Source organism: Triturus cristatus, chromosome 6, assembly GCF_964204655.1.
Source record: "Triturus cristatus chromosome 6, aTriCri1.1, whole genome shotgun sequence".
NCBI lineage: Eukaryota > Metazoa > Chordata > Amphibia > Caudata > Salamandridae > Triturus > Triturus cristatus.
This window is the reverse complement of record NC_140589.1, coordinates 1,853,273,396-1,853,296,402: the sequence shown is the minus strand read 5'-3', so window position 1 is coordinate 1,853,296,402 and position 23,007 is coordinate 1,853,273,396. Positions and strand designations below refer to the sequence as shown.

Here is a 23,007-nt window from a genome sequence, read left to right as displayed (position 1 = left end):
GCAATAGTGCTGGGCAACATAAGCCCTATGAGTGGGGTGGCAGGGGTGATGGACAACATAAGCCCTATGGGTGGGGGTGGCAGTAGTGCTGGGCAACTTAAGCCCTATGAGGGGGGGTGGCAGGGGCGATGGGCAATAGGTCCCCTATGAGTGGGGGTGGCAGTAGTGCTGGGCAACAGGTCCCCTATGAGTGGGGGTGGCAGGGGTGATGGGCGACAGGTCCCCAATTGGTGGGGGTGGCAGTAGTGCTGGGCAACAGGTCCCCTATGAGTGGGGGTGGCAGGGGTGATGAGCAACAGGTCCCCTATGAGTGGGGGTGGCAGTAGTGATAGGCAACAGGTCCCCTATGGGTGGGGGTGGCAGTAGTGATGGGCAACAGGTCCCCTATGAGTGGAGGTGGCAGGGGTGATGGGCAACATTAGCCCTATGGGTGGGAGTGGCGATGGGCAACAGGTCCCCTATGGGTGGGGGTGGCAGTAGTGCTGGGCAACATAAGCCCTATGAGTGGGGGTGGCAGTGGTGATGGGCAACAGGTCTCCTATGGGTGGGGGTGGCAGTAGTGCTAGGCAACATAAGCCCTATGAGTGGGGGTGGCAGGGGTGATGGGCAACATAAGCCCTATGGGTGGGGGTGGCAGTAGTGATGAGCAACAGGTCCCCTATGGGTGGGGGTGACAGTAGTGATGAGCAACATAAGCCCTATGGGTGGGGGTGGTAGTGGTGCTGGCCATACAACCCCTATGGTGGCCTGTTGTTAGTGGCCAGGATGTGGATCCCGTGAGTGTGTGTGCCATTTTGCGGGTACATGTCGTTTGTTTGTGTGGTAGGTGTCTGACTTACTGTCTGTGCCATCCGCGTCTGTTCCTGATCCGGTCATAGATGTAGAGTACTGGTATGACCTGCACGATGGGATTCATGATGTGTTTGTGTCGTACACGCTGCTTGTTACTCCGTCTCGTACCCTTTGCAAGCTGGTCCGTCTCGTAGCTGTGGATTGAGTTGCGGCGCGAACCGTAGCTGATATGCTTATTTTCCAGATGCTGTGATGTGCCATACGTGGCGACCCGTCCGGCGCGTAGGAAGTACGCATCGTAATTGTCAGGGTGGAAACTGCTATGGATACTGCTTCCGGGCGGCTCGGCGTTAGGAGTTACGGCTCAGACGGAGAATGGAGCTTGACTCACAGCCTAAGTGTCGGTCGGGTTTTTGGCAGATATGCGCATCGTGCTTCATCAACAGTACGGACGGGCTACGGGTATGTGTCGGTCGCAAGGTAATGCTATGGAGCTGTCCGACCGGGTTCGGAATCGATCCCAATATGTGTTTCCCTATGCTGATGACTCAACGTATGAATAACATGAGCCTATGGTAACCTGTCCTTGAGGTCCACCACCTTAACCCAAAGAGTTTTATGCTTGATTGTGTTGCCTTTAGAGTCTTTGAATCCATTCTAACAAGAATAATGTAAGAAAGGTAAATAATCATTAATAAACTGCACACAGTAATATGAATCACACACACACAGTGCAGGGAATTTAAGATCAGTATGTTCAAGTGTAAAAAGTAAAACCTTTCGTTCAGCCAAGTGAGCAGGGCAGTCCACTAAGGACTGGTTGTGAGTTTTTGAGATTGGAAGTACCCTTCCAATATAACACTAACAAGGGTGGCACATGCCACCAAATATTGCTGTTTAGAACCTATGGCAGGTTGGGCTGATCCATCAGTGTAAATAATGTATTTATTCTGTTCAAGAGGTAAAACAGTAGAAGGCATGGAAGAGACATGCTTGTACTGTAAATATTCTTGTGTCTGTAAAGATAGGTCAAAGGCGAAGTCCACATCAAAAGGTGGTACGGATGTTGCCCATTATATCCATTTAGGATAGAGGGCTTTAGCATTAGGAAATCTAGCCTTTGTGGCAGCCTCTAAGGCTGGCATAGAAGTAACAACAATAATGTGTTTCCCATGTGGAAGTGGCTGCTCTTTAAGAATAGCCATTTGCACAGCAGTCATTTTTTTGTCAGTGGGGGCAAAACGCATTTCCACCCTGGAATATAAATGCGATTATTCACCATTGGCACTGTTTCATCCACATTGAAGGTGATATAAGCAGACCCCAGAGCACCCGGCAAGACCCGGATGACAAGGTTAATTTGTTTTACACATGTATGTAAATGACATGTTCCATGTAAGTCATATTGTAAAGATATGAATATATCTGTGTGATCTTATGTCCAGCGTTAAGTGGAAAAATCAGGATTAATTAATTTGTATAGTGATTTAATGCACTGGGCAAATCAGGAATGTATCTTCTGCGAAAATTAAGTAATCCTCACAAGGTCTGTAATTTTTTCAGCATAGTTGGAGAGTGCAATTGTGCACATTTCTCAAAAAATTGATGGAAAAGACTCTCACCCTGATGTGTATGTTCATATCCTAAGAAAAACACATTAGAAATGCAATATGTGATTTCTTAAAGTTTAATTTAAAGCCGTTTGCTGTGACTCCTAAAATTATGCGATTCACTCTGGCCAAATGTGAGTTTAACTCATCGTCTGTAAGGTAGATATCATCTACGAAGGATAAAGTACTTGGGTCAATATCATGTAGAAATTACACTGTGCAGGCAGCAAACAGTACTGAACTGTTCTTATAGACCATTGCCAAATGAGAAAAGCGATATTGAAATCCCAACGTGGAAAACGGTATCCAATCTCTGGTTTTAGGATTTAGATTTTGGCTGAAAAGAACATTAGAGATGTGACTATATGATTGATCAGTGCAATACTGTGTGCATTTTCTATAACAAAAGTGTGTGTATAACTGTTTAAATATCTGTAGTCTAAGACTATATAATCGATTTGAATGATCCGGGTACGGAACAGGAAAAAGATGCTTATCCATTTGAGAGATACAGGGTTCAATTACACACTGATACTCCAAAGTGGGAGAGTTTGTCTCTAACTGGTGCTTTAGCATCATGTTTAATAGGGTATTGTAGTTGCACTTGCGGGCTAGACCTTAGGGGGTATAACATGATAAGGAGAGTGCTTATTTCAGCAGACATGATTGAGGTATAAAGCCGGGGCTTGTTCAAGAGCCCATTCTGCAGCATACGCATTTGTTTGACTGTGTCAGGCACAAGTATAGAAAATTACAGAAGTATTAAATCCTCACCTTGTGGGAATGTTTGAACAAAAAGTGGGGGCCAATCGACCTCCACTAAAAGGATGTTGTGAGACAAAGTAACATGTTTCCAGAAAATGGCTTTAATGGTGCGCATTATGTTACACTCAATTTGTATATCCAAGTCATATAACATATTTGGAGGGGCTAAGCACCAATCTGGGTTTTTTAACTGTAATAAATGTATCAGTTGCTCTTGTTTACCACAAGAAGGCGAGAGGGGTCCTACTCTACCAAAGGGACAGGACACCAAAAATAGACACTATTATCAAAAAAGATCCCTTTGGGTTCCTTAAATAGCATACCATACAAATCAACCACTACCAACTTGCATCCAATTAAAAAAATATTCACCATCACCAAATTGGAACCAAGAGCACAATATCAAAAAATATATATCACGTGTCTTTAATTGATAGCCAAATGTCATCAAATATAAGAACCATACCACATATATTAAAAACATAGCATAACCATTGCACAGGGAGAACCTAAAAAGAAAGGACAACAACCACCTGTTATATATCAAATACACTGTGAGTGCATAGAGTTGAATATTGTTAATCGCAAGTTAAAATGTTGTTGACATTCCATTCATTCAATTTAACCTCTTCTGTGCCCATGATGAGATAGTCTCGTCATGGAGCACGGTCGCGCTGTGCCCATGGCGAGACTATCTCGTCATGAAACCCGCCCACTAATGAAACGCCCGGCACAGGAGGGGGAAAGGGCGTGGCACAGAAGGGGTTAAACCAGATAATATTTTGACAGAATTTCCATTAGTCTGATTTTGTTAAGTTACAGCCAGGTGTTGTTCAACTATTTCATAAAAAGAGCAAGAGCGATGCGTTTCGGTGGTATCCGGTGGTTTTTAATCTATGTGGTATGGTTCTTATATTTGATGACATTTGGCTATCAATAAAAGACACGTGATATATATTTTTTGATATTATGCTCTTGGTTCGTATTTGGTGCTGGTGAATATTTTTTAATTGGATGCAAGTTGGTAGTGGTTGATTTGTATGGTATGCTATTTAAGGAACCCAAAGGGATCTTTTTTGATAATAGTGTCAGTTGCACTTCTCAGAAACTCCTGGAGATTCTAGGGCACTATGGTGACTTATGCTGCGCTGTCGAGGAGAATCACTGCCCTGCTCCTGTTTAGGAGGAGGGTTCGTAGAGTTAGTGGCATACTTTGTGGTAAGAGCTGCAACCTTCTTTTTCTAAAATCTGGGTTTAAATAAAGGAGCTCTGTCCTTCTTTATCTGTACATTAGATGAGTGTTGTGAGTCTCTTTTCCGGGTGACATTCTCTTCTTGCCTGCACTCAGATCGCCCTCCTCTATCGTATTGCTTCAGAGGAGTCCTGTAAGGAAGGAGGAGAACATGTTCTCAGAGCTCTGTTACATGTCTTGAGCCTTGAGTTTAGTGCGATCGTGAAATTTGTAGTGTTTTTCAGAGGGTTTTGATGTGAAGAACGTAAACAAGGTTTACTTTTCGGTTGTTAGATTTATCCATTTTTTTAACAAACTCATGTGTTTGTATGGCTTTCTTGTCTTTAATAAGTTTGCCAATAGGTGATTTAATCCATCCAGTTCTCAAATTATTGCGTCCTAAGGATGTGTACACATTTGCAATAATTATAGGCAGCTCATGGTCACGGTCTACCAGTGCGACCACTGCGAACCTCTGGCATATAGCTAGTAATGCTACTTCACCTTTAAAGTTAGACAGAATTATTGCAGACACAAAGGGAGAAATTCCCATTAGTTTCATTCCCACATCTAGGACAGCAGCTGCCCCATATTCATTCTGCATTTGCTTTAACACGTCCGGCAAAACTGCATGGGCGGAGTACCGTGACTGATGGTATAGACAGCCACAAAGACTGTCCCCCATGTGTTACAATCACCTACTCTGGGAGCCATTCCATGAGTTAAGCCGTAGTTTAATATTCTCTGGCAGTCTTATGGTCCCTCATTGAGTAACACAGCTTCAATTTGGTCAATATTTTGGGCGATCCAAAATGGAATTTCTTCACGATTAGGGCGAATTTTGCCCATAATTGAATGAACTATTATAGGACTTATGGTCATCAGTGCCGGCACAGCCAACAGGGTGCATAAAACATTTTGAGTAAAGCATCTAAATAGAGTAACTAGAGACTTGTACAAAGCTCGCGTGTGGTATATGTATGAAATGTATTAGTATTAGCATCCACAGCCGGAAAATTTACCCAAGAATAAAAGACTTCAAAGCGGTAAGCATCATTGTCTATAATGATGAAGATAAAAGCACCACCTACATTAGGAAGTCCATAATTCAGTACATGTGCTTGGGTAGTAGGTCTGCCGTTAAGCAGAATGGCCACAGGTGCTGCAGCCATAAGGAAAAAAGGAAGGGATAAAAAGTGCAACACAAAAAAGGGCAATCCTTTTAAACTTTTTAAGCTTGAAAAAAAAAACAGAATTTGGTACTCCCTAAACACTGCAGAGGATTAATCCCTAACACCATGGACATCTCCAGTAAAAGGTGTAATGGCTTTTATGGACACACACAATCACTACTCAGGAGACCCGTAAATAAATACCAGACCAAACATTGGTGGTAGCATGTTGTAGGAATTCTCTAATTGGAAATGAACTATGCTGGGATCACAGAAAGTCTGTATGGAGGAACTGAGTCCCCATACCACATCAGTACCTATGCACCCCAATCCAGACTAGCTCAAAGTGCCTCACCTGCACTCCTAACCTTCCCAGAGTAGCAGATAATTTGGCACCCCAGAACACAACACTCAAGTCCCCCCAGGGAACCACAGTAGCAGGCCATCACCTTTTGTTCTCTCCCTCATGCACCGGCGGGCCGACCACAGTATTTCAAGTTCAGCAGTCAGACTACCATAGTACCGCTGCTACCCCTAGGAATTCACAATCCCTGGTGGGCTGTCAATAATCCGAGGCTCGCAATATGCAGGTGGTGCTGCTGCGGCACCACCAAGCATAATGCGAGTTCCTCAGTGCCACAGATTTCATGGCAGTGAGCCCGCCATGAAAAGTGTGGTGGTGAGGATGTTGCCTCGAAGCCTGGGGATGCAGGTAGTCAGCATCAACTCTGGTGGTGTGAGAGCGGAGCAGTGGCATGGCAGCCAGCTTCCACACCGCCAAAGTCTAATAAGGCCCTTAGTGTTTTCGGGACATGGTCAGCAAACACTTCAAAAACAGAGAATGGACACAGTCTGCATGCACTTTAAAAGCTCCTTGCATAATGCACATGCACTTTACAGTCAAAAACAAGAAGGGAAAAAAGTACTGCATAGCTCAATGAGTCGCCCACCAACCCCAAGTTACGGGTACACTGGAGTGGGTCGCTGATGCGTAAAAAAAAACAAACATGTATTTACCGAGAATCTGTGCCAAAAATGCTAATTTGCATAATACGCATAACATAAAACGAGCCAAATAAGGACATTAACAGTCCCAAATAGCCCAAATGTTTATTATTTGTCATTTTATTTAAAAATGTAATAAGTCCTTTCTACGTGTATTTAATATTATATTTGAGTGTCACTGGCCAATATTTCAAGAACTGATATTATTATTAGCTATAGGTAATGATTTCTATTAACTATGCAAATAAACGTAATCACTAGAGCTGAAACTGGATGATAAATTCAAAGTTGTTCTGAATGTGGCCCACAAAAAACACTTTGCCCAGGGCCCACAAAATCCTTAAAATGTCTCTGCATCAGGCATCAGTTTGCACAATGAATTCCATTTCTCCAGAATTGTGGCAGAGAGATCTGCAGTAGTAAAGTCATTTAGGCCTGCCAGGAATCCAAAATGGCGTAAAGGAATTATTACTCCTAAGGGGCCGATTCCGATTCCGACCGCAAAACGAACCAACCGACACGGACCCGGACCGAATACCGACCGACACGGACCAGCGCCATACGACCCGTGCAATACGATGCAACACGAGTGAATTACAACCGACACGTATGGAATACAAGCCGTACGACCGAGCCGTAGGGAAAATAGTGATCCGGCCAGAACACCCATGCGATTTTCACTGACCGACACAAACTCGGAATGAACCCGACCGACCCGTACCCGCGATGTCCGATCCGTGCAGTACGATGCAATGCGTGTAAAACCAGACCGACTCGCACGGAGAACAAGCCGCACGACCGACACGCACACACAACCGGGCCCACAACCAAAAGAGACCGCGTATGAAACACAGAAGATAGGCAGCATGAACGAGGCGGAGAAGCCCGCACAAGACAACAGCAGCGTCCGTTTCCGTCAGATGAACGTCTCCTTCATGCCTACAAAACCCAAAGGAAAAAAGACAAAAAAAGGACCAAACAAGCAATGACAAAGCCAATAAATATCAAATAAAAAAAACCTGGGACAAAGACACACCCACAACTCCAACTATATAAAGGACTACAATCACTACCATCATCCCTTGCAAACAGGAGACACAGCCAGCAGCAAACACCATTACACCGCAACCACAGACACACTCACAACTCACCCATCACACAACCCACACACCATCAGCACCTCATGCAAAAACTAGAGGTGGGCGGAATTTGCGGAATTGCGTTACGCAAATCTCCGCGAAACGGTAAAAAATCTCCGCGAACACGCAAAAATTCCGCGAACACGCGGAATTGCTTGTTCGCGATGCTTTTTTCCTGTTCACAATTGCTGTTTGCGTGCTCGGGGAGAAATATCTCGCGAACACGCATTTTGAGAACGCGAACAAGCAAAAATTTCGCGAAATCGCGGAAAGCAGACTTTTGAGCAATTTCGCGTTCTCCGCGGAACGCGAAATTACGCAAATTACGCAAATTCCGCGAGCGGAACGGAATTTACCGCCCAGGCCTAGCAAAAACACCCACACATACAGCCAGCAAGACCAACACCAACCCACCCTCACTTCCACCCTCACACACACACATCCCTCACCACCACCACCCATCAACATGCCCCCAAAGAAGAATCCAAAGTTCAAAGATAGTGAGTTAGAAGTGCTGGTAGACGAGATCATCAGAGTAGAGCCACATTTGTTTGGTACATTGGTCCAAAGGACCCCCATCTCACAGAAAACAAAGATGTGGGCGAGGATTGTGGACAAGGTGAACGCTCAAGCACCAGCAAAGCGCACAAGGGACGATATCCAGAACAGGTGGTATGACGTGCGCAGGAGGGTCAAGAAACTCATTGAAAAAGATCACACCCTGAGTCAGCGTACCGGCGGTGGCCCTCCTGCCAAACCAGTCTAAATCAGGACCTGGGAGGAGAAGGTGCGGGACATCCTACCACCAGAGAGCGTCCATGGGATAACAGACATACCAGAGCCTGGTGAGTACACAATCAACATACCCAAGATTGTGTGGCAAGGGGACAGTGAAACCATGCACCACAAGCAAAGCTACAGTAACCAATAGATAATCATCCCAAGATGTGTATGCCAGTCAGACAAACACAATACCTGCCATCTCATAGTGACTTGGAACTGTGTCATGACATGCACCAACCTACAAACAAATAGAGCAAGCCAGTGGCACAAAGCTAAATAGACACTGCCAGACCGTTTGCCACCACAAACACACTACCTCACAGTGCAGCTGACTGACAGGAAGTAATAGTGGGGATGCAGGTGAAGTGAGTGTATCCAAAAGCATGATGGGGCCTGTAGTCACAGATAATGCTGCCCTTCCTGATTGGCCCATCAAGACCGCTCGGAAACATGCCCACATCATAGGGAGTGGAAAATGACTGGCAAGATAGCGGACACTGGCTCCTGCTATGGGGAGCACAAGGCCCTGCTAGGGCATGTGTGCAAATCAGAAGCAGGACACCACTGACTGACATCCTGAAAGACAACTTGCATGCCCCACAATGGAAGCACGTATCATGGTGGGATGGGAATGTGGAGACGCCCCCCTAACACAAACTCCACACAACTCACTGGGTAGAATGCATTGACACACACCTCTGTGAAATATCAGCAAAAGATACACCATACTGGGAGCTGCTGTGTGAAGCACAGGGGCTTTGTTTGGACTTGTAGCCAAACAAACACCAGGATTTCACAGTCAGCCATCTTGCCTTTGCTGTGTCCCCCTCGCAGGGAAGCAGAGTCAAGAGGAAGGAAGTATGGGCATGCTGGGAAGGGGGGTGTAGCCAAGAGTATGATGGGAGTCGCAGTCACAGACAATCTACACCCACCCACATGGCCCAGCAAGTTCCAACTGAACCATACTCGCCCCACAGGGAGTAGGAAGGGACTGACAAGATGTCTGACTCTGGGCTCTGTTGTGGGGAGCACAAGGCCATGCTGGGAAATGGGCAATAACAATATCAAACTCTGTCCGTGACAAGCTGGGAAAAAGCAGTGTACAGGCAGGCATCTCTTAGAAAAGTAGAAAATGTCATGTTTGTAAACCATTGATGCATGTAGAAACATAACTCATATTGTGTGTCTCTTCCAAACACAGGTGGTGCTGGACACCCAGAACCAAATGATGAGGATTCCCAGTCCGAGACTCTGGCGGACACTGAGTTCTCTGGTTTGAGTCTGTCTCTGACCTCTTCGGATGACGACGACCAAACTGGCCCCTCCGGTGTGAGTCATCATGCAGCACCAGCAGCACCAACATCTGCACCCCCTGTACCCACGCCTCCGGTATCTGGAAACCGACAGGGCAACCCCGCCAACACGGACAGACCAAGGCCACTGAACACCCACAGCACATGGACACAGGTCCCCCCGGAAGCTACAGCAAACACCACCAGCAACACCACTCAAGGGGTCCCAGTGTCACCTGTGCGTCCCGCCGCTGGTCCTGCCCGTGTGGATAGGGGTGCTGGGCGGGGTGGGAGGCAGAGGGCCCGCCTTGCAGAGGGGTCTGGACTGCATGATGACCCCCAACTAGCACGCATCATAGATGCGTACCAGGATAGCACCGGAGGATTTGGCCATGTAGTAGGGATCCTCAAGGACATGCAACAGGAGCAGGCTGCCCACCATGCCCGCATGGAGGCCAAGTGAGATTCCCTTACTGCGGTGCTTCGGGACATTCTCCAATGCTTCTGCCAGATCAACACAAACCTGTCCACACCTCCCTGTGTGGCCATAACATCTGTTGCAACACCATCTGCCAGCACCACAGGGAGGGAGGAGGACTCTGGCGGAGAGTCCCCTGCAACGCAGAGGCCTGCACCTAAGGCTTCCCTCCCGCCAGGAAGAAGAGGGGTCGTCTGAAGAAGGACATGTGAGAGGCAGATGTCCCAGCACATCCTCCAGGGCCTCTAAACCTGTTCTGGACAATGTCCTTTGTGCGCTACCTGTTCACCTTGTCCAATCGCACACAACTCGCCCACATGACATGGAGGGTTCATGTTGGGTGCAATGTAGCAGATGACTGGGGACTTTACTCTGGACATTTCATCTACCAGCACTTCCAACTCTAATGTGAACTTTGGATTCCAGAACCAATGTACAGCACCCACCATCCTGTGCACTTTCCTCACACATGTTCGCAAATAAACTCACCAGTACACCATACTTGCCTCTGTTGTGATTCCAAATTGTCATGTGTCATGGAGATGTCGAACTGCTACACAACACTGTGCATGCCAAATGCTGCAACAATGTGACCAACGTTAGTTGAGTCATGGTGATGTGACACATGTGAGGGAGACACACCACCATGGCACCACAACACATACTCACCATGGCCATGTCATTTATCCCACACAATGATGTTGACCTGAAACACATTGTCATGCACAGACACAACACCAACGCCAGTCAGTGGTAACAAGTCCACAGGTGAGGTAAGCAGATGTCAGTCAGATGTGGGAAGACAGACAACGCACATAACAAAGCATAGCACAGGTTAATTACACATCAGCAACATGTTTATTCCACAATAGTTGCAAGCTAATTCTAGTTAACAGTGGACACACGGTCACAAAGTGTCGGAGAATTGAAGTCCAGAGATGTGTGGTACATCAGTTGATGGGAAGTGACAACTTCCACACTGGTGTTGGATTCTGGGCGTTGGGGTTCAGTGTTGACCAAACAACAGGCAAAGTACCCTGGGAAGGACACACACAAGACACAGTCAAAAGCACAGCAGAACAGGAGAGAAATGCAATACACATGCACAAAACATGTCGCAAGAAACCTACACAAAAACAAGTTAGCAGTACTACCCTATTGTGGAGTACACACTACATGAATGGACACATCACTGCACGCATCCAGTCAAGTGGCACACAGACACACTCAGACAGCAACAGAGCAGCCACAACACATTCCAGGCTAACTCCATACATTGACATGACAACCCTGGAAACTCACATTCAGGTGAAGAAGTTGTTGATGAGCTGTGAGTGGACGTCACCCTCATCATCATCATCACTGGGTTCTTGGCCCAGGCTGGGATCCTCCACAGGTGCCGGAGGTTGGTCATCGTCATCCTGGTTGAGAGGCACCTCCTTCCTCACTGCCATGTTGTGTAGCATGCAGCATTCAAGGATTGCAGGATCATATGGGAGGGCCCCTCCGGTCTTGTCCAGGCAGCAAAAGCGGCTTTTCAGGAGGCCGAATGTCCACTCAATCACCCTCCTGCTCCGACTATGTGCCTCATTGTAGCGCAGCTCGGCTGGTGTCACAGGGTTCCGGAGGGGAGTCAGCAACCACGGTATGTTGGGGTATCCGGAGTCACCTACACACACAAAAATGAACAAGTAGCTGAGTTTTGTAGGAGTACGGAATACAACATTGACAAACACACACAATGAGAAACAGCGTTGCAATGTGACTACTCCTCATTATGTAGGCATAGTGCGCAGAACCAGGGAACCGTGCACACACATGTATGATGGACATGTCAGCAAGTCATACCACCAGAGCATTGATCGATGGTTTTAAGGTCTGGGAATGGTCGATGGACAGCTGGTGCCCTGCAGTACAGAGATGCACAAAGGAAGATTGTCAGTTCATCCACCCATGTGGCCATGACCAGGCTCAATATCACATGATAGACCATGACATTACACAATGTATTGAGGTGTGTTCTGTTGGGCATGGACACATATGTCACCTACATGACCATCACCTCACATCTCAATTCCACATGTCCACATGAGTCCCATGTAGTGCAATGGCCAATCATCTGGCTGTGTCACCCAACATATGTACTGCTGTGATGTTACAAACACACACCACAGTGACACGTGAGGCCTGATGTCTCCCAGGCATCACAGATCTTTGCCATGCAGAAACCCAGGGTCCCTGTATTGCCACATCAACACTGGCATGGACATAGCGTATCACGTACACACCACAAGGCAAGCGTGAGTCCCACAGGTAGTGGCCACTGTTGTTCCTGCAGGCCCTACATGTACGTCTCTTAGACACACACACCATCAAGGTTGATGCATATACCACATGGATATGGAGACTGTCACCCATTGGGCACATTTGATCAGACACATCTGAGACCCAACATGCACACAGACTGTGGTTGCACATCAGTACTGTGGCTACAGGTCTCACTGTGACGTACATTCCATCACCCCCTGGACTCAGGGTGTATGTGACATGCCCCAAACATATACAACATGAAACTGTGTCCGTGACTCATGCCCATTACTGTACAATTGCACATCATAGTAGTAATGTGCACACCACACAAAGGATTCTTCTGCCCCCATGTACATGTACGCAGCCTGGGAGTGGCTGCACAAAAGTGCCACCCAACAAACCAAATGTTGTCCCCCAAACACCCAGGGAATGCAGCCTTACATGCCATGGGACACTGCGTGGCAAATGATGTAATGTGGTAGGTGTGCACATGTGTCCCTGGCTAGTAACTGGGTGTTGAATCTGTAGAATAGTCACACCAATGAAGTCCGACGCGGGTGACAATGTGCACGCATTGCACAGTTCATGACCAAGCCGTGCGTACGCTTTGTCATTGAATGCAATGAGGTCCAACGTGGGTGACAATGCGTACGCATTGCACGGTTCATGACCGAGCCGTGCGTACGCTTTGTCATTGAATGCAATGAGATCCGACGCGGGTGACAATGTGTACGCGTTGGGCAGGCATGGTCGAGAAAGGCGTACGCCTTGGCCAATGAATCGTATGGAGACGGGTGCATGTGTATTTTCAAAATACGCGTTGTACAGTCAGTTGACTGAGCCGGGCGCACCCATTGGCTCTGGACTGTCATAGAGACGGATGCGGATTCAAAACTTGTACGAGTTGTGCACAAGAAATTCAGTTGGATGCCTACAACAATGTTGCAATTTCAAGTGTTTCATGAAGGTGAAGATTTGAACGATGCGTAAGGCGCGTACGAGTCGTACAATTCCATGGATTGGCCAGATTCATAGAATGCAACGTGTTGGACCTATCACTTGGGACACATGGCACAGATTCTGCATCTGCTGCACAGATTTAAGACTGGCTGGACCCCGAGGAGCTCACTTGCCTGAACTACATGCTACTGGACCACATCCCTGCTACCACTGCTGCTGTCTCTGCATCCTCTGGCTCCTGCAATGGCACGTACTATGGAGAGGGCCCCAGCCTTCACTGAGGAGGAGAACCAGGCCCTGCTGGACGGCCTCCATCCACAGTACAGCAAGCTCTATGGGAAACCAGGGGAGCAGGTGAGTGTGCAGTCCACTGCCTTCTTAATTATGCATGTTGTCTGACTAGCAGGACTAGCAGTGTGTACACCAGTGGCAAGCATTCTCACTGAATAATTTCATCACCTAAAGTGTGTAGGTACATGTAATGAACAGGTGTACTGCTGCTAAAGTGTATTAGTGCAAGCTTAAACCACCCAGGCATTGTTAACATGTCAGACATGCAGGTGATTTGTCCTTCCCCATGGTTGCACTACCTGTGTAACTCATTTCCCTTTGTGATGATGACATGTATAACCAAATGTGTGCAGCACAAATCTGGGGCATGTGTGTTAATGTACTTTTAACTTTGTAATTCTCACAGGTTGATGCCCACCAGAAGCGGAAGATCTGGCTGACCATCACCCGGGCAGTTCGCTTGGTGGGGGTCTACAAGCGCCGGATCCGCAACTGCCAGAAGAGGTGGCAGGACCTTCGGGGCTAGACCCGGAGGACAGCTAGAGTCCAGCTGGAGCTGTTACCTCCGCGCCGGAGGGGCGGACACCGGACCCTGACCCCCCACTTGCTCTGGATCCTGGCAGTGGTCTTCCCGGACCTGGATACGCAGGTGAAGGCCAGACAGCAGCAAGGAGGGGGTAAGCCCATGCCTAATCTGTGTACTATGTCTGACATGAGAATTGCAGTCTTTTGGCCTGGTCACACTTCCACATTACGTAGGTCTTGTAGTCCAATACTCAGGTCCCTCAATTGTGTGATGCACCCTCCTCATCTGTTCCACAGGTGTGGCCCCTACAGTCTGTTGCTTGTGTCACTAGGGCACTGTGTCCCTGCAGTCAGCTATGCCTCATCTACCGGACAGCATCTGTTCCTGTGACTCTGTTGTGTGTTTCATGGGTGGGTCAATTGTTTGCCCAGTGCCTGAGATCTGACATGTGATCTGTGTGTGCCCTTGAGATGTGTTCCAATTGCTGGTCTGACTCGCCACATGTGGCTGGGGTATTCCAAACAAACCCATGAAGCAAGGGACTCCAATTTTGGGACCTCAGGAGTATGTGTATCAAGTATGTCACACTTGCTTAGCCACCTGACTACTGTCCAGGGCCAAACACTGTTTCATGGAGACCTGGCCAGTCATGCCTCCTCAAGGAAATTTAGAAACACTCTGTAATCCCACTCCTGTGTATGAAATTACAGGTTGTGCTTAGTGACATGGGCCCTCAGGTGTCTGCCTCTGTGTCATTAGGGTGTGGCTTGTTGTTACATACAACTGGGGTGTCCATGATCCAGAGGGTCAGCTGAACATCTGAGATGTGACTGTGAGAGACAAGACCTGTGTGACATATAGGTGTGTGATCATCTGACAGCGCACAATGGTGTATGCAACTGTGTCCTTCATGCAGCTGGGTTACATGCAGGACAGACTGTGATGTGTTAATGTACAGGGAGTTGTGTTTGGAGAGACTCAAATTTCTTATATGCATGATGTGGGGTCTTCTGGGTCCTGGATATGTTGTTTGCAGGGGAAGGGCAGGTGTGCCGGTCATCTGCAGAGTTAGCTTTACCCCTGAGCTAGGATTGTGAATCAGTGCATATTGTTGTTGTCTGGATGCCCTGCCCCTGTGACGGGAGACAGTGTTGAATGACTTTCAGGGCATGCCAGTGCCATGGCATTTAACTTGCTATGGGTGAGCCTGCATTGTGTTCAAGTGTGCAGCATGCACCCCATTGAGGCATTGCCAATCAGAACATGAGAACATCATAGTGTGTGTTGCTGACATGCATCACAAGCATGTGAAATGAGTCTCTGCCCATCCCTTCATCCGGACACCTGTAATGAGTCAGTAGCAAGAGATGTGCTGTGTGTATAGTGACATACTCCTACATGTTCACTTGCATGTCCAACAAATGTGTAGGTGGTGCATGTGGGCACATTGGGGTATTAGCATCCAACATGCAACAGACATATGTGTGCAAGTCAAGGAGGGATATGTGTGCCATGGTTGATGTTGAGAATGACAATTGGTTTCTTCTAAACAGTGTTGGCACTTTGAGCTGTGTTCAGCTGATGATGCCAGGGCTTGCCCTGTGATGTGATGTACTCACTGTGGTGTGTGCAGTCAGTGCAGGTGACTAATGTTGTTCTCTTTCTTCCTATTCCTATCCAGATACATCCACGACCACAGGAGGGGACAGCTCCACGGACACACAAGTCTATTGACGCAACTGGTGTTGTTCATGGAGGGCATTTCATCGGGCTTGTCTGCCCTACAGAGGACCAATCAGTCCATGGCCTCATCCCTGATGGCAGCAGTGTCCCTCCTCCAACAGTCCCGCACCCCTCCTACCCCTGCACCACCCACGATACCTAGCAGCCTACCTGTCCCAAGCACACAAACACCCAAACCAAGGTCTAGACGTGCACACAAGCAAGCGCAGGGGACTGATACCACACTCACAGGGGCTGGTTTGCAGACACACACAGTCACCCATAACCACTCCGCAGTCCTCCGAAACCTCTCCCTCCCAGCCCCCTTCCCTTGCCTCACCTGCAACCCCATCTCCCAGAAGCTCTTCCTCTGTGACCTTGGCCTCTTCCCCACCGACCCAGCAGATCCACCTTACAAGGGGAAGAGGAAGTCCCCACACACAGAGGGGAGTGCCCCTCACATCTGGACACCCTCCCCCAGGCGCAGTCAGACTGAGTCCCCCACCCGCAAGTCCCCCCGGAGCCGGAAGAGCAAGACCCCCCCACCACGCAGCTCCAAGGCAAAGTCTCCGTCCGCCATCCCCCAGGTCATCACTCCAGAGGTTCCCCCGCTGCTTCCTGCCCCGGGTTCCCCTACCCACAGATACAACATCCCCAAAATGCTAAGGTTCTCCACCCACCACTTGCTCCTCCACACCTGGTCAGACGGTTAGTGCCACTGATGTGGGGACCGTGTCCCCCCCTGTCCTGCCAACCTCACCTGCAACCCCATTCCACTCCCATGGATGTAGGCACTGCAGTGGAGTCCACGACCACCCCGTCTGACTTGGGCACTGCAGCGGGGACCCAATCCACTCCATCTGACCTGCCCGCTGCGGTTGTGCTGGCACCCACCCCATCTGACTTGTGCCCCACAGTTGTGACTGCACCCACCACTTCAGTCAGCTCCACTGCAGTTGCAAGTGTCTTGCCTGCATCCACCACCTCTTCACTGCCTCCTTCTGCTGCGCCCAGATCCTGTCCCTGCAGTGCATGGCCTGCCCCCATGCATGCCCCTCCAAGGGGATGACCCCGGTCCTTAGCAGTGCAGGCAAGCAACGTGTGACAGTTGTCACTCTAGTTCACTCCTTGGCATTTGGCCATGGACTGGCCATTGGCCTTTTGTTTGAACAGACGTTTAACTTTTAATATGCTGAATAAAGCTTTTTTCTTTATCCCTGTGAACTTGATTGAGCTGTACATTATGTTGATGATGTTTTTACATGCCCTTGCACCTGTAATGCTTGGTTTCCAATGTTGAATACTGATGTGTTGATGTGAGGTACTCCATGTGGTTCATGAGATATGTATCCTATTCTTGTGGGTATCCATGTCATCCTTTGCTGCTACCTGGGTGTGTCATGGTCAACTATTTGTGGACATCACTGTGAACATTTCATTTGCATGGTCACATCTCCGGCTTGCACCCATGCACATATGATGTGCTTCCCATTGTCCAATTTGTCAATTTCACAGACTTTGTGCACATCACCACTGGACCTACAGGTGTGGGCATCATTGGTATAGGAGAAACTGGGTCCTCTGTGCAACTTGCCAGACATATGTTTTGAGTATGTGCAGATGACTTAGGGGAGACTCACGTACCCAGGCTGTTGTGACCAGAGCCTTTAATGTGTGGTAACTGATGGCTGACTGACCAAGTGTTCTGCTGACATGAGTGAGACGTGCTGTGAATATGTTTGGCACAGCTGGGCTTCCACAGGAGTTGGGTCCCCTCAAGTAAGTGTGTTGTCCCGTGACATAGCCTGGGCCCATGTTGTGTGTTCTATGAGCATGTGTGTGTGTCCACATCCTTTTTCATACACAGGCAGTGTTCCCTTGATATGTTTCCTGTTACTGATGCTTGCTGAGTGGTACTGTGTTCATCCCACTACTTTGCCATGGGCTACCAGATGTGTGGGTGCATGACACACTACTGTGAATTGGTGTATCATCATTGGGATTTGTCAGAGTGGTGATGATGTTGTCAGACACAGATGGGACACCGTCAGGGTTCCCCAAGGCACTTGTTTATTTGCAATATCATGTAGTTGTCTCTAGGTGGTACCTTTCAGTGATTGAGACATGTGTATGTGTGTGTGACTGCTCCCACTTGTCGGGTTCATGGCTGCAATGTTTGCAGGTGTCAGCATGTGTGCCTTGTGGTTCTCCTTGGCTTCTGCATTGTCCTGGGACTGTGGCAGGTATTCTGAAGGTTAGGTGAGCTTTGACGTCATGGCCATGTACCGCATACTGTGCAGTAAATCTGTTATTCCCCAGGGTTGTAAACTGTCCTTGTGTGATGAGTCTGTGCACCTTAGTTCCTCCCAACATTCCTGTGTTTGTCATGGGTGCATGTGCAATGTCACGTGTCCATGTGGGCTTCACAGATGCATTGTTGCATTTCAGGGTGTGTGGCGTTGAGGGTGGACTGATGTACATGTTTGCATGGATGGTCCCCTAGCTCCCATTTGTCCATGGATGAGGGGCCATGCTGAGTGATTTGTGTTTGTGTATGTGTGATGTATGTTTGTGGAACAGGACACATGTCTGGGTTTCCCGGTTAGAACGACATCTGCCTTTGTCATCACAGTGGAGGTGTCATGCATGCTTGTGTCACCCAAATGTCCGGTCACTGGGGGTAGTGCTGTTGTGTGTCAGTCTCTTGCTGTGTTAGTTGGTGTTCATTCCAGCTTGTGTCACATGTGTCTGTTGTGCTGCCCACTAAGGGTGTCCCAATGATGGATTACTTTTGTATGGCACTGTGTCCACATCTGTGTCACTGTGGTTCAACCCCCCTCATGGGTTGTGTAATTGCCTGTGGATACTGAGACATACACACACATGTTGTGTCAGATGTGCAGTGTGAGGTTGCCTGTTTGTGATTGTGCATCTGCATCAAGTGCATTGGTATTGCTGTTGTGGGCCATTGTCTGGATGCTGTTTCTGTGATTTACCCTGCAGTCCCTGTGAGTCATATCACATCATTGTGCGCATTCATCTTGGTTGTTAGGTGCCATTGCTGGCATGGAATGTGAGTTTGTGAGCTGACACCTACAGTCTACACAGGTTGTTTTGATTAGGGTGTCTATTTTCGAGATGTGTGTAAGCTTTGTGATGGTCACTTCTGCTCTTGTGTCATTGTACACCGTATGCATTGTCAGCCCCCATGTGTGGTGCCTGTATGCACATGTCCGAGAGTGTGTTATGTTTTTACAGCACTGTTAGCCTAACCACATCTCTGTGGGAATGGGACACAACCACTACTTCGCCCCAGAATTGTTTAATGTGTTGGGAGCAGGGATCATACATGCTCTTTGTTATTTGCAGCTTTGACCATGATGAGACTTACCTTTTGGTCACTGTGATGAGGGGGGGTTTAGACCCCATCACCACAATGCTCAACATCTGCTGCAGTTTGGAAGCCCACACTTAACTTTCGTTCTACACAGTGAGGGGTGCTCACTTTACATTGACACAGTGCTATGGTGATGCTTGCCTTGTGTAGGGCACACTCATTTGCTGGTCACACATGTGCTGTTAGTTACATTTTATGTTCGAAGTCATAATCACTGTTGTGGGCATTTGTCACAGACTACACACTGTTGTCATGATGTTAGGGGGGATGTATTTTGCTGACATACCTAATATTGGAGTATGATGGATATGTTGCGCATCACCTATGAGTGGGGGTGGCAGGGGTGATGGGCACCAGGTCCCCCTATGGGTGGGGGCGGCAGTAGTGATGGGGAACATGAGCCCTATGGCTGGGGTGGCTGGGGTGATGGGCAACAGGTCCCCTATGGCTGGGGGTGGCAGTAGTGATGGGGAACATGAGCCCTATGGCTGGGAGTGGCAGGGGTGTTGGGCAACATAAGACCTATGAGTGGGGGTGGCAGGGGTGATGGGCAACATAAGCACTAATGGGTGTGGGTGGCTGGGGTGATGGGCAACATGAGCCCTATGGGTGGGGGTGGCAGTAGTGCTGGGCAACATAAGCCCTATGGGTGGCAGTAGTGATGGGCAACAGGTCCCCTATGGGTGGGGGTGGCAGTAGTGTTGGGCAACATAAGCCCTATGGGTGGGGGTGGCAGTAGTGATGGGCACCAGGTCCCCTATGGCTGGGGGTGGCAGTAGTGATGGGCACCAGGTCCCCTATGGGTGGGGGTTGCATGGGTGATGGGCAACAGGTCCCCTATGGCTGGGGGTGGCAGTAGTGATGGGGAACATGAGCCCTATGGCTGGGGGTGGCAGGGGTGATGGGCAACATAAGCCCTATGAGTGGGGGTGGCAGGAGTGATGGGCACCAGGTCCCCTATGGGTGGGGATGGCAGTAGTGATGGGCAACATATGCCCTGTGGCTGGGGGTGGAAGGGGTGATGGGCACCAGGTCTCCTATGGATGGGGTGGCAGTAGTGATGGGCAACATATGCCCTGTGGCTGGGGGTGGCAGGGGTGATGGGCAACATAAGCCCTATGAGTGGGGGTGGCAGTAGTGATGGGCACCAGGTCCCCTATGGGTGGGGGTGGCAGTAGTGATGGGCACCAGGTCCCCTATGGGTGGGGGCAGCAGTAGTGATGGGGAACATGAGCCCTATGGTTGGGGGTGGCAGTAGTGATGGGCAACAGGTCCTCTATGGGTGGGGTGGCAGTAGTGATGGCCACCAGGTCCCCTATGGGTGGGGGCGGCAGTAGTAATGGGGAACATGGGTGGGGGTGGCAGTAGTGATGGGCAACAGGTCCCCTATGAGTGGGGGTGGCAGGGGTGATGGGCAACATAAGCCCTATATGTGGGGGCGGTATTGGTGCTGGCCATTCAACCCCTATGGTGGGCTGTTGTTAGTGGGCAGGATGTGAATCCCCTGTGTGTGTGTGTGCCATTTTGTGGGTACGTGTCGTTTGTTTGTGTGGTAGGTGTCTGACTTACCGCCTGTGCCGTCGGCGTCGGTTCCTGATCCGGTAGTAGATGTAGAGTACTGGTATGACCTGCGCGATGGGATTCATGATGTGTTCGTGTCGTACACGCTGCTTGTTGCTCCGTCTCGTACCCGCTGCAAGCTGGTCCGTCACGTAGCCATGAATTGAGTTGTGGCGCGAATCGTAGCTGATATGCTTGTTTTCCGGATGCTGTGACGTCCCATACGTGGCGACCCGTCCGGTGCGTAGGAAGTACACATCGTACTTGTCAGGGCGGAAACTGCTATGGATACTGCTCCGGCCGTCTCGGTTCGGCGTTAGGAGTTATGGCTCGGACGGAGAAAGGAGCTTGAATTACAGCCTACGTGTCGGTCGGGTTTTTGGCAGTTGTGCGCATCGTACTTCGTCTACAGGACAGACTGGCTACGGGTACGTGTCGGTCGTACGGTAAGGCTACGGACAGCTCTCGGAGAGCTGTCCGACCCAGAATCGGAATCGGACCCTCAATGTAAGTATACCTCTGAAAATACCCTCTTTAATGTGGCCCAGTAACTATTCCCCACACCTGGTGTCTGTAAAACGTTTTGCAACAAAGACCACATGGAGCCTCATGGAATTGACATGGACATTAAATTAGATCTAGTGAAATGAAATGAAGTTATAGGAAGTAAAACGAATCATGGGAAGCATTTTCAAAAAGACTGCATATTAGCTACATTCAACAGTAAAAATAATTATTGGGACAACCCATGGTAAAAGCTATTTGGAGGGACATGCAGGATGATCTGAAGGGTGTGGTATTAAATGTGGTTAATGAAATAAAGTTGTACATTCACAGGGAGTGTAATTAAGGGGTATACCTAATATAAAAAGGGCTACGAAGCAGCTCGGTAGTATCCTACGCTTGATACGCATCTGCATGGAAGTGTTTAAAAACAGATCAATATTCCTTAATGGATCTTTTATAGAAAAATGATCAGTCACAGTTCTGTTTTCAATTTGAGACTGATGTTGTTCACTGTTAATTTTTGCATATTCAGTAGAATTCCTGTTGATATTATTGTTTCATTTTTAATTTGTTTAAAGTTTATATGGCCTGTGACACATCTTAAACAAATATGCAAATATCCACATAGTGCATGCTATTTTGAGAATCTCTTTTCTCAGTGTGTGTTGTCGTGCGCATATTGTGATTGTGTCTTACTCATTGTGTTCTTGTTTGCTTCCATATTCCCCCACAGAATCCATCTTCAAATGAAGCTCATGCCCTACTCCAGGAAGAAGGTGGTTCCACAGGTTCCCCATCTCCACCCACCAATAGGAGAGTCAACATTCTTAGTTTGAAGCAAGGATGGCGTTGGATATTGATGCTTTGCTCACCAGTTGTACTGCCTCATAGATTGGAATAATGATGGGATAATACTTCATTTAGTGTTAATGTCAGCCGTGGGCTCACTGATTCAGATACAAGGATAATTATTCAGCTTTATTCAAAAATTGACTTTTGATTACAAATTTCATTCAATTATTAATAAAGTTATTGATATGTAACATCATGAACGTTACAATGTTCCAGTGAAGCCTCATTCTATTACATGGCCTTGTCTCCTTATGATTGTATTACATAATATAGAACCTATGCCTATGCCTTTATGTAGGTGTCCACCTTGTAAAAAGGATGAATATAGTGACACATATGAAATAAAGCTCTTTAAAGTGTATAGTTTTTATTTTCCTCAATTCATAAAAAACATAGCATATCTAGTAAAATCTACTGTCCTTCGTTTACATCAAACACGATTTTTTACTCATTCTGTAATCCATAATGTACAACAACCTGGAATGAGATTTTGCCCTTTGCCAAACATGCGCTGGATAAATTAGTGGGCTTTGCAAAGGGAAACCCCAGAATGGATGTACAAACTGAGCAGAACCAGGCATCCGGTGAGAGATGGAGAAGTGATACTCAACTCAA

The 23,007-nt window shown here is 48.1% G+C and overlaps 1 protein-coding gene across 3 annotated transcripts in view; it reads left to right on the top strand.

Moving 5' to 3' along the window:
- LOC146822196 (nigwaprin-b-like) overlaps nucleotides 1–22,752 on the top strand; it is a 216,468-nt gene extending 193,716 nt beyond the window's left edge. For 2 of the 3 annotated variants that reach the window (XR_014962814.1, XR_014962815.1), the window contains one exon: nucleotides 22,274–22,673. Coding sequence is in view for 1 of the 3 variants with exons in the window: in XM_085609433.1 (XP_085465559.1) it covers nucleotides 22,274–22,290 (17 nt within the window). In the remaining 2 variants the exon portion in view is untranslated. Of the gene's footprint in view, nucleotides 1–22,273 lie in introns of all 3 variants that reach the window. The other variant, XM_085609433.1, reaches the window with a different exon arrangement.
- Nucleotides 22,753–23,007: the final 255 nt, after the last annotated feature.